Consider the following 13,001-nt stretch of genomic DNA (forward strand, 5'->3'; position numbering starts at 1 on the left):
CTAGAGGTTTCAGAATGAAATTTGGAATACCCTATCCTGGTTCTCTTGCAATACCAACACAGGATTAATGTTATTATTAATTAAATTTGTATACCACCCTTCACCCGAAGATCACAGGGTGGTTCACAACAGAAAAATAAGAATTAAAAATATGTAAGGAAACAAACAACAAACCAAAAATGCTCCTCCTAAAAACACATTTTAAAAGGCACATAGTAAAGGTAAAAGTAAAGGTACACCTGACCATTAGGTCCAGTCACGGACAATTCTGGGGCTGCGGCGCTCATCTTGCTTTACTGGCCAAGGGAGCCGGCGTTTCTCTGCAGACAGCTTCCGGGTCATGTGGCCAGCATGACTAAGCCACTTCTGGCGAACTAGAGCAGTGCATGGAAATGCCATTTACCTTCCCACCGGAGCAGTACCTATTTATCTACTTGCACTTTGCCGTGCTTTCGAGCTGCTAGGTGGGCAGGAGCAGGGACCGAGCAATGGGAGCTCACCCTGTCGCGGGGATTCGAACCTCCGACCTTCTGCTTGGCAAGTCCTAGGCTTAGACCACAGCACCACCATGGGTGGCCATGTCCCTTTAAAAGGGCACATAATGTTAGTTAATCAGCCAAAGATCTGTTTCACCTGGCACATAAAAATATGCAATGAAGGCGCCAGGCAAGCCTCCCTGGGAAAAGCATTCCACAAATGGGGAGCCCCGCAGAAAAGGTCTCAGAAGATGGCTGCAGGGTCTAGGTAGGTTCAAAGGGAGAGAGGCAGCTCTTGAGGTATTTTGCAGTCCTGAGCTGTTTAGGGCTTTATAGGTCAAAACCAGCACTTTGAAATGGACCCAGAAATTAATTGGCAGCCAGTGCAGTCGGTCCAGGATCAACGTAATAATGCTCAAACTGTCTTGCTCTGGTGTGCAATCTTGCTGCTGAATTCTGCACCAGCTGAAGTTTCTGATCCATCTTCAGAGGCAGCCCTACGTATGTGTTGCAGTAATCTAATTAGAGGTTACTGGAGCATAGACAACCACTATCTCTGTCCAGATGGGCACAGCTGGGCCACCAGCCAATGCTGTGGGAAGGTGCTCTCCATCACTGAGGCCACTTGAGCTCAAGGAACAACAAAGGATCCAGATGTACCCCCAAGCTATGTCCCCGCTCCTTCAGAGGGCATGTAACCCCATCAAGAGCAGGCAATCTCCCATCCAGTCCACGCATTTCACAGCTGGTTGCAATATAGTTAGCGTGTATGTGAAGATTCTGTACCTTAGCATGCAGCAGTCCAGAAAGAAGCCATGCTGAAAATGTTTGATGTGAAAATAGCTTAAATCAGGGGTCCCCAGTCTTTCTAGGCCTGGGGGGCACATTAGGACATCATGTCACCATACAAATACCCATTTCACAAAAGAAAAACTGGTAGTGCTTAGAATCTGCTCCCACCCCCGCAACCCCAGCAAAGAAAACAAGCGGAATATCTACACCAAAAAAAAAAAAAACCCAACTAGAACAAAAGACAAAAAGAAACCACAGCCAACATCCCCGACAACAACTGTTATGAAAAAAACTAGGAGAGACACAAGTGCTTGCCAGGCAGCAGGGGGTGGGGGTCTGATGGTGCCCTGGGCACCACATTGAGAAACCCAGGGTTAAATCAATCTGTAGCTCTGCGGATGAAAGTCAAACATATTTTGAAACTGGAGCCACTCTCCCCAGAACTCAAGAAAATTAGCATGTACATCCCTCTCAAATCATATTATGCCCTTCACATCCCATTCAACATTTTACACAATTTAAACTTTACTTGTAAACTACACTGCAGAAAGAACTGCTCCCCCGTTGTTTTTATCTGAATAGGGGCCCTTTCATTGTGCGTGTCATCAAATGAATATTGAAAGGTCTCATGGCTTGGCTTACAGAAAACAGTATAAAGGACAACACTGAATATTTTTGTTTGGTCTGTTCATGTACTCAACCTGGAGTATCACCTTGCCTAGAAGGATCAATTAAGTGAATACAAGTGTATTCCTGCATTACCCTCTGTGGTGCATTCCACATAGCGATTCCTCATAAAATGAACAAACAAACACACACACACACACACACGCTAGCCAGGCAGTGAGCATCAGGAGTTTGATGGCAATACTCCCATCATGCAACTTACCAAAAGAGAACTCCTAACAGTGAGATAAATCAAATAACCAGTATGACAATGCAGTAATTCTTAGGTTCCAACAGCTGCCTGGATTCTGCTTCCAGGAAGAAAACAAAACTTGCCTCTTTATCCCTCTGGCTTGCCTATATCACACTCTGCAAATGACTCACTGAGTCTCCAATTTGGAATTGAAAAGTTGGTTACCCAACACAGCACTCCAAAGCTCAAATGTGGTAAAACTCTCATATCAGATATTCTCTCATATGAATTTTTTTAAAGTCCAAATTAAAAGGTTACAACAGGAAAAGGAAGGAGTTGGAAACTGTCAAACACTAGTCAAATCAAGACAGGCAACCTGACTAAGTTAAAGCTAACATCTTTTACATCCTCTTTGTCTCAAGTTTCAAATCACATTGTTCTGACGTACACACACACCCCATCTCAGCAAAAGAACCATTTTCTGGCTAGTTGAGACAGTTCATATCTTCTTCTTTCTTTGTTTTTTGGTTGTGCCTTCATCTGCAAACCAAAATCATGGTGGTACTATGGTCAGCTATCAAGAGGACAGCGTACAGATTTCTCTAAGTTGACTACAACTGTATTGTCTTTCTTGTTTTCAGTCTGCGTTAAATAAAACCTACATTTCACAAAATAAACCCAATACTAGACCTGTGTGTATTAAGAGAAACTGAGTGCAATATGAGAAACATAAAACTCAATGGGTACAATCAGAGGGCTGAGGGAAGGGGAGGAATCTAGAAATGTAAGCAGAAGTAAAATGAGCATTTTAAACAAATCAGATTTCTTACTTACCCTGGAGAGATTTCCCCAAGCCCTGGCCCAGCTTCCAGCCATGCTTCTGTAGCAAGCGGTGTCCAATATTATCCTGACAGACAGAACAGAGAAACAAACCAAAAATATTCCAATAATATATTCTTCTCTTCCACAGAAACACATTATGAACAAGACATTTTTCTACATATATGCATGCAAAAGAAATAAAATAAAAACTACTTACGAGCAATATATGCCCAGTAAAAGGGAAAAGATATTTACATAATAAAAAAATAATGAACAAAAACAAAAAACACCTGCTGGCAAGATTTTTCCACAGGAACAGGGTTTCAGGGAGGGTCATCACACTTTCTGATGGTGTGCTGGGCAACTTTTGTGCATAACAAGGGGAGGGGAAGCAATGGGGGAGAAAATAAAAAATGACATTTAAAAAGCATAAAATCAAGCTACTTTATACAATCATATCCATCACCTAGAGAGCACCACTTGATTTGTGCAAAGAAAAACTAACGGATGTGCTTAGTCTGCTTTTTTTTTTTAACTTGTTTGTGTGTCAGACTTTAAAGAGACCAAGTTAAGTTGTTAAGTGTCAGACTTGCCCCCACCACTAGAAACCAAAACACAATCAGAGCAAAATCCAGGCTAGACTTGATTGGGTTTTCTTTAAAAAATAAAAATAAATTAATTATAATATATATATTATATAACAAGAGATATATAATATACATATATGTGTGTATATATATATTAGCATGCAGCCAATTGTTAAACTGAAAATATACAGTGAGGTTAGTAAAAAAATACAAAACAAATTGAAAATATTAACCAATTAAAAGGAATTTAAAATAAAATGAGCTCAAGCACAAACTGGGTGATGCATTTCACATGTAAGCTAACAGAAGTACTAAGATGTTAGAATGGAACAGGCCTAGCAACAGGTTAAAACAGCAAGGAACCATTAGTGCATGTAGGGAGAAAACACAACAAGCATAATGTCTCATCTTTTGAAAAGAAAATCAAAATGGTGAAAAATTAATGTAGGTGGAGGGGAAAGTACTGCAGCAATTCAGTGTCAGCTATTTGCACAACGCTTAAAGAAAATAAAAAGGCTTTCTCCTATGGTTAAGCGCTGCATTTATAACAAGGAAAGCCCTGGGGCTCAGGCGTATCTAAGGAGTTTGCTTGGATACTTGGGGGATTGCTGTACTTTAGAAGCAAAGTTGAGAGGAAGCTGCATTCATCATATGTCCAGAGCTATTCCTTGGCAACTAGCCAACAGTAGTAGAATTAAAATCACACAAATTCCACATAATCTAGGGCAGGGATGGGAACCCTCTCGCCATTGGGCCATTGGTGTCCAATTTGGCCTGCGAAGCCATTTCCCTCAAGCCACACCCATCCGCTGCTATCAGCAGGGGACAGGATGGTGCAGCTGAGGCAGTAGGATTGAATCCCCACTCAGCTGGTAAGCAGGAATTAAAGCTCTTTGCAGAAGTGCTGTTTGAAACCGTACACAGTTCTCCTTTAAGCAAGCAGGAGGGCGGCCCACAGCAAAGAAGTAGCACAAGCTGTTTCAAACAGCACTTTTACAAAGCGCTTTAACAAAGTCGTCACATTTAAAGGCAGGCTTAAGGTAAGGTTACCAGATTTTTTTCCCCCAATGAATCCAGGGATGCTTTTCAACTTCGATGGAATTTGTATGGGGACTGATTTGTAAATCCGGGGACTGTCCCCGGGAAACGGAAACGTCTGGTAACCTTAGCTTAAGGAAGGCTCACATTTCAGCCTTCAGAGTTCAGAATGGGAGCACAAGGATGTCTTGAAGCCTCTGTTAAGTCTCATCACACTCCCCTTTCAGGCGCTTACGGGGGGAGAGTGGGGAGACTTGCAGAACCCTTTGAAAGTTTTTGAACACTCCTCTTTAAAACTCCTAATTGAGTGTCTAAATGGGTGGGAGGAGGCTTGCAGAACTGCACAAGGGATTTTGTATACAGGTGGGCAAGGCTGTCCCCCTGTCCATCACGTGTCATCATAATGACATCACAGGACTGACAGATGGACAGTGCTGCCCATCTGTCAAACATGGTGACTGAGAATGATCCTGATGAGGATCTGATCCATGAAGCCAGAAAGGTTCCTCACCCCTGATCTAGGATATACATAATTAAGCTGGACCTAGATTTTCCAAGGGAAACACAGGATTCCCAATCCTACGTAATGTCAATATGAGGGAGAGGGGCTTGAAGGGAACAATTTGTGGGTGTTTAACCATTCCAAGGCAAGACTCCATTGCTAGTCGCTCCCACAATTTTATTTTATTTTAATTTTAATTACCAAGTTTTCCCCAGCTAGGCTTCAAAACTAGAAGCAAACCCAGCTAAGAGAAAAATGGCCGTATGAAGGAAGAGAGGGGAGGGCACAGACCAAGCATCCCTCTTCACCCTTACCATCATCTCCTGACACAGATTTGGGAATATCCACATGTTGAGATAACATTTAGCTCCACCTTCAAAGTTTCAGCTGAAACTTAGGCACTGAAATTTGCCCCTTTTTCCAGAAGAAAATTTTCAGATAACCTGCTTCATTCATTATGGAGCTGAGCCAATTGTTCAAATTCAGTGCTCAGGACTTACAAAATTCTTACTGGGGAAAAAGGACACATTGATGAAGTGATTTTCAGAGCACTTTAGAAAATGACTCCTTTGTAGTCACCAAAAGTGTCTTGTGAAGTCTTGTGGAACTTTACTGTTTCGCTGCAATTCTTAAAACAGATTTGAGCACAATGGCTCAAACCTTTTCTGAAAGGATGAGAAGCCCTCCTTTGTTTCATATAATAAAGCTACTGCCAAATTCTGGCAGAGGCAAAAAAAAAATTTTAAAAATGGAAATAAGTATTAACAAAACCCCACCAAAATTTTATTGTCTTATCTTTTACAATCCTCAAGCCATTTAAATTTACGCATAAGCCATGGAACCCCCTGAAATCGGGGCCATAACCAATAGCAGGCAGAATGATGGGGCAGTGGCACTCACCTGATCACCTGACAACCGAGTTGCTGTTTAGAGGGATGGAGGAGGCAGGGAGGAGTCAGCACAGCGGAAAAAGTAGAAGTGGAACCATTCTGGGGCTCCTGCTGGTGCATTTGCATGGCACTGGCCTCCCTGCCTATCTCCTTCCCAGTAAGCTGCAGCAAGTCAGCTGAATGGTGCTGCCCCACCACAATGTCCATGGGTGGCCATAGCTCAATGATCGAACACATTATTTGCATATACAAGATCCCAGGGGTCTCAGACAGCAGGGCTGAGAAAGAGTTCTCTGCCTGAATCTTTGGCAAGCACGTGCCAGTTAGAGTAGACAATACTTAATTAGCTTGACCAATGATATGATCCAGCACTCATATGTGAGTGCAAGGGGTATGTTAATGTGTATTTTAAGTGGCAATCCTATGCACACCTGAGTGAGAGTCTCACTAAACTGCGTGGGGCTTACTTTTGCATAGACATGTACAGGACTCCGCTGTCAGTGTGGTGATAGTTAATGGGCACTTGGTTTTGTTCAATAACAGTGTGATCTGCAGCATATCCTCAGTCCCTAACAGGAGCACTCCTGTTCAGGGTTCCAGCCAGCCACACCTTTCCTGGATACTATACACTATTAGGAGCCAGAGAAAACAAATTAAAACCTCTCTTTCCCTGGTTTTCCATTTGTTTTTCAACTGGCACTCATTTTTTGGTCAACTAAGCATGCTCAGTCCTAATTGGGCCTTACATGGCCGGGAGTTAGCCTGTTTGGAGTGTGTTTTAGATTTTTTGTGTGTTCCTGAAAACCTTGTGATTCCTTCAATATGCCATACCACTCTGCTTGGCTCTATTTCTGTCAACAAATGGATGCTGAGATTGTTTGGGGTGGGGTGGAATATGTAGTTGTGATAATTTTTAATTTTATTTAAAAAAAAAACCTTTTCCATTGCTTTTAATATGGAAAAATGCAGCAAACATGGGGAAAGTTATTCAATAAAAAATGTCAACATCAGGCTGGCAAGAAGTTCTGACAGAAAAACAGCTGTGCTTGTACTCCCACTCCTGCAAAAGGAAACAGCTACCGCCCAGATGAGACATTGTGCTACATGTGTTGTGTTATGAATGCACTAAAAAGAAACAGACAAATGAAGCTGTTATGCTATTTCCAAAAGCGGTGCAGGTGGAGTGAAAGCATTTCCATACGAACCTGGCTTTAAAAACTGGGCTGTCAAAAGAACAGTTAAATGTAACACAAAGTAAGAAACTGTCCAACCAACTAATGGTAATTTGTTTTTGTTTTTAATTCGTTTGCTTTGTTTTCAATTCACTGCTTGCAAGTAATGTACTTATTAAAGAAGAATGAAAGCATAAAATAAATACAAGACCAGCTGGGAGTTTTAAGAGCGCTGTGACTGACACAGTGAAGGGCGGGAGGAGAAACAAACGTTAGAGGGGGACATGGGGAAGAAGGGGAGGGAACCTGAGGAGGGTTATACACATTAGCACCACACTTACCAAGCCACTCAAGAGGGTGAGCACCTTTCAATATATGAAAAGGTAAAGCTTCCAGCCTGTCATTGCCCCCATGCTCAACATGTAGTCCTCTTCTCTTCCAAATAATGTCAAATACTCAACGTATGAGGCACCAAAGCAGCAAAAGTGTGGCTAGCTGCCTTCTCAGCCATCACCTTCCCCATTTTTTCTCCTTCAATGCCACTGCCAATGGGAGTGTTTTGAAGGCAACTGCCTCTTAAGATTTATGGAGGGGCTTCTGCCATGTGTGAAGTCAACCAACAGGAAAGGTAGCCTTCTAGAAGCCCATTATAGCAGAATGATCACCCTGGTTTGTTCAAGGAGTAAATCAGGGGCTAATCAATGAGGAGCAATGATATATCAAACTGAACCAGCCAGTGATTTTGAGATGATCCACAAGCATTCGGGTGTCATACTACTCCTCATTGGATATAATGATCATTCAGGAATGGTAACAACAGAGGCATAACCCTTTCCTCGGAAAAGGCTGTATGTATAGCTGCTTAATGAGGCTGTGATGAGTGGTGTGTCCATGAGTAGTTTGACATTTAAGGAAAGAGAGAAGAGAAGGTGGCTGGTGAATAGAGTCCATGTCAAATTTGTCCCCTAAAGGTCCCTGTCCCACCCGACGAAGACTGACAGGTATTGCTATCTCTTGAGTGGCTCCATAAGGGATGCTGACTGTGTATCAAAGAACCCATAAGCAGGAAGACTAGGTGCTACAAAGGGTGATCCCATGCAAAACAGGAGATAAGGAAAAAGAAAAGAAAAAGATCCCCCCAAACAAAAACCTAGAGCTTACTGCATATGACACAATGAAGGCAAGAGAGAATAGTCCAAGAGTAGTGCTACACCATTCAGCTTCTCTAGAAAGCACAGTATTTATAGTGCTCAGCAACGTACAGGCTGCTGCTGAATGTCAAATTGGCAGCCGTGTCAAGTTACATACTTTGGAACCAGGGGAGTCCACAGATCGGTATAGATATGCAATGTGACAAAAACCAAGTCTCATCTGAGAGTGCTTGGAATAAGTTAACTTTGGCTGGCATCAACTCGCCTGCAGCTCTCAATGGCCCTAAGACACAGATTAATAATATGCAAAGTGGCATCTTTGTTGGTGAGGGTAGAGAGGAAGAGGATAGAACTAGAAATAAAGCAGGCCTTAAGGCAACCTTGCTCCCCAGCCCAAATAGTGAGAAGCTGTTTTCCTTTTGTGACACATCAATGGGACAGAAAAGGTACGGTTTGTCTAATTATTCTGGGCCTCTTACTGCTTTCCTCCCGCATGTATATATTGCTGTGATCGAATAAACATTAAGTGCACAGAAAATTGGAACTGTAGCCAAGGAAAGTATTTGGACAATTCTAACATGTTTTCTCCACTGTGTTGTTTCCTACATGAGCACCTTTGGGCTGCAACTCCTATGGCACATCAGCAGGACAGCAGATCAGCCAGGACAGGCTACACCTACTGGACTTAACAGGAGATAAAGTTAAAGGACAGGGATGGAAGGAAGGTTGGAGGCAAACAGTCCCCAGCTTTCTGCAAGAAAGTGGGAGATGGTAGGGACTGTTGTAGTAGTTCTTTCTAGATTTGAGGACACCATTATGGTGCAGGCAAATTCAGCCTTCTCTCCTGAGTGGCTATCTTCAAAAGGAACCCTATGGATGTCTGCAAACTACTCCCAGGAAAACCGTAGATGTCATGAGAGACATTATGTGGGGTTGTACTCCAGCTGCAACTACAGGAGGAAACCTCAAGAAAATTAGCCAGACCAGATAAGCCAGAATAGTATGTAGTACTGTCTCACTCTCAAGAAACTTTCATGTCACACTTCCTCCAAGCAGCACCTGGACTCTGTTGCAGCAGATCACCTTCATCTTGCTCCCATCTTCCAACCTGACAAGAACTGGCTCCAACGTTCTTCCACCCACCTCAACTATCCCTCATTCATGGTGGACATGTTCTAATGTTTCAATACCTGGTCCTTCAAAGCAATTTAAGTGTGCAATTTATTTTTCTGTTTTTGTCTAATTAATCATCGCCATCAAACTTCTGAGGTCACGACACTTGATACTGTACCAACAGAAGATGGAAATGACATGCCCAAAGATATTTAGAGATGAGTCAAGGTCCCATGAAACCCCGAAACTCTAATGAGAATGCCCCCAGAGAGGGATTCATTACACATGGCAATAACTGTTAAAGAAAAGACCTGAACTAGTTTATTTTTTGGCCTGCTGGCTACATGATGGAGGCTATAGCAGTGTTGAAGCGTGTGGGGCTGAAACACTAGCCTGAGATAGAGCAGTTGGGGAGAAAAGCATCCCCAGTGAGGGAGAATGTTGACGTTTTCTATTCTGGCCACCAATTGCTGAAGAATTATGTAAACAGCATCATGCTCTTTACCAATGCAAAGATCTGTAGACTCCCAAACCAAGCTTTTTCCAGTCACTATCAAGTTCCATGTTGTAGCAATACAGGTAAGGATCTCCTCAATAGATAATGCTGCAGAGCCACATGTGAATTCAGCTGTGTTCCCAAGCAAAGCCATTCCCCAGAGTTTTCCAGGAGTATCCCTTGGGCTTTATATAGCTTCCAGAACCAAGAGATCTCAACAGCTCTTTAGAAACTTAAATCCACTTATGTTTTAGAAGGCTTTACTTACTACTGTTAAGCCCTTATGGTAAATCCACTTTACGTTTCCAGCTGAAAATTGGGTTTTATTTGCTGCTGGAAAGAAAAAAAATCAGTTTTCAACGTGGAATGGTAAAAGGAAATGTTCTGTGTTATACTGCTTCCCAAGGGTGAGCAGAAATGCTTTAAGCACTGTGTTTTTAAATGTTAGCAACAATGACTGCTATCAGAGCACATTCCAACAGTAAGCCTTTCAAAGTGTTTCACTTTTGCTGATATACTCTCACAGCTGTTCTAGTCATGCTGGAAAATAAACTTCCCAAAACACGGTCCATAGCAGTTGAGAGTCCAATGGACAAACATCTCCCCTAATAAAGTACTTTGAGATACTAAAACTTTCCGCTTCTTTGATCTAACCAGTATCTTTAAAAAAAACAACAACACCTGAATAAAGCCTGAGTGTTCAACAATCACTGGTTCCCAAAATGGGTGGTATCACTCTCTAGGGAGCAGGGAGATTATCCAGGAGGTCGCTAAGAGGCAAGAGGGCAGCTGAGGGTGCTGGAGGTGTAAATGAAAAGCTGGTATCACACCAGCTACATCAAGTTGATGAATTAATTAAACTAAACAGCTTTTTGGGGTGTTTGAATAAATGTGTAATTATTACTGTTTTGAATTTTACTGTGTTATTATCTTCCTTAGTGGGTCATGCAAACCACTATTCTGAATAAAGCTTTTTATGGGGTAGGGGGCACTGGGGATGAGTTTATGAAACCAAGGGGGCAGTGGCCCAAAACTGTTTGGGAACCACTGATCTAGGCTCTCTGGAAATTTTAAAGCTATTTTAGTTATCTGAATAAGTCTGTGACTGGACACTACATTTTTGAAAATTAACTGCATATCTTATTGTCTCCTTTTGCAAGTAGGGCTGCCACTCATGTTCACATACTGCCAACTATTAATGAAGCTAAGAATGTCACTGGGTAGGTGACAGCTTACTCTTTTTATTTCTTTATGGAAACATTTGTCAGAAAGGGCTAGCTGTCCCCCTAGCCCTGCAGCAGTCAAAGGCAAACCTAATAGTGCAGAAAGTCTTCTCCAATTGGCCACCTGCTATAACTGCTGTTGGCACTTCCAAGCCAGAACAAGAACACAAGCAGTCATCAGTGACAAAGGTTGCTACCTAGGACTGCCCATGACTCCATCTTGCTGGAAGTACCAAGAAGTATCGCCTCCATGTGACTTGGCTGTCTGCTTTGCCATACTCTTGTGAGGGGTAAGACTCATGTATACAAAAATAGTTACTGCTGAAAAAGCTGAAGACACATTAGACTACTGCAATGGCACATCAGCTTATGGAGATGGAGAGTCCGGGAAAACTAAAATCTTTCTTGCTGTTCTAATAAATTTAATGCATTTGAGGTACTTGACTTATTTGATAATATGCAGCCAGCTGATGGACTAAATCTTTTCTGTCCAGTCAAACATTCAGTCCTATTTGAAATACAAGTTTGCCTTAAGACACCTCCCGCACTTGTGGGGGTTTCACCTGGTGGACATGGGAATTCTTTAAGATAATAATAAGTATGGATAGGAATTAAAACGCCAGCATGATAACCACAAGTGGAGGTGGGCTGTGACTTCCATGACCTGGATCCAAACTGCTCTTCATCAGGTGGCTCGCTTAAGCTATTTATTGAGGTTTTCTCCTGTAAATTTGATTTAAGTTTAATTAAAGATAACAAATTGAACCCAGGCTGAGTGAGCGGCACTTAGTTCTCTCTGAAATCAATAGGCCTTTAAGTTAACCCACAACTAGTATGCCCCATTGATTTCTAAGAGGTACCCGAGTTCAACTAAACTAACATGGCTCTAACCAAGGTGTGTGGGGGAGGAATTACAGATAGTTGCACAAAAATCATCAAGGTGAAAGCATTTTGCACCTTGAAAGGACTACGTGCTGATTTTAAACTCTCCACTAACATGGGCAGGATTTTCAACTCAGAACATTTAAAAAAAAAAAAAAAAACTTTGGGGCATGTTGCTTAGAAAAACAAGACATTGGTTCATTCTGTAGATCTGTGGTCCAGAAGCAAACATTGAGGCACTGGAGATTTTTCCACAGCTGCTGTACACATTTCAATGCAATCAATGAGACAGGTCTCTGATGATAACAGGAAAGCCCCAGTTTCTTAGCTATGAAAGGGGATGGGGTTTCATGGGCTCACAGTCCCTTTCTGGCATAGGCAGAGAAGGGAACCCTGTGAGCATGAATGACTATGGAACACAGCGTCATTTGTCTTATTACGAACTTCGCCAGCAAGGCACGCAATACTGTTCCATGACATTTGCAAAGAGGGAAGCTGGCTTCGCATTTCAATTGGTGTGTGCGTGTACACACAAACAAGGCTGAATAATTCAAGAGAATCGAATGCAGCTGCATCACCACTATCCTTCCCACCCCCCTCTGCAGCATTATTTCATGTGTCATCAGTGACCGCCATGCCTAATTCTAGCATCATGCCAGCACAATAAGACAGTAGATACTGAATGCAGTGTTCACTGGACCAGAAGAACAGAAATAAGAAATGGGGGAGGGGGGAGAGGAGAAAGGAGGAGAGGAAACCCTAGAAAAGAAATTAAAAATGCAGACCGTGCAAATACAAACCAGGTCATGGCTGCTTAGCTAATTTGGGCCAACTGCTGTGGAAGAAAAAACGTCGAACACCCCAAGTTGTGTAAATTTCTGTGAACATCTCAACACGCACACAAATACTCACACACAAACACCAATCTATTACACAGGAAAGCAAATACACAGGTGAAACTCGAGAAATTAGAATATCGTGGAAAAGTCCATTTATGT

General features: G+C 42.3%; 1 protein-coding gene across 8 annotated transcripts in view; it reads right to left on the reverse strand.

The window, feature by feature from the left end:
- The window catches only part of GPATCH8 (G-patch domain containing 8), a 78,838-nt gene that overhangs the window by 40,842 nt on the left and 24,995 nt on the right, over positions 1-13,001 (reverse strand). For 3 of the 8 annotated variants that reach the window (XM_033168965.1, XM_033168969.1, XM_033168968.1), the window contains exons 2-3: positions 12,804-12,838; positions 2,962-3,034 (exon numbers count right to left, since the gene is read on the reverse strand). Coding sequence is in view for 2 of the 8 variants with exons in the window: in XM_033168963.1 (XP_033024854.1) it covers positions 2,962-3,034 (73 nt within the window). In the remaining 6 variants the exon portion in view is untranslated. Of the gene's footprint in view, positions 1-2,961; positions 3,035-3,239; positions 3,663-7,171; positions 7,190-12,803; positions 12,839-13,001 lie in introns of those variants that run through there. The other 5 variants (XM_033168963.1, XM_033168964.1, XM_033168970.1 and 2 more) reach the window with 4 other exon arrangements.

The sequence above is a fragment of the Lacerta agilis genome, chromosome 14, assembly GCF_009819535.1.
Source record: "Lacerta agilis isolate rLacAgi1 chromosome 14, rLacAgi1.pri, whole genome shotgun sequence".
NCBI lineage: Eukaryota > Metazoa > Chordata > Lepidosauria > Squamata > Lacertidae > Lacerta > Lacerta agilis.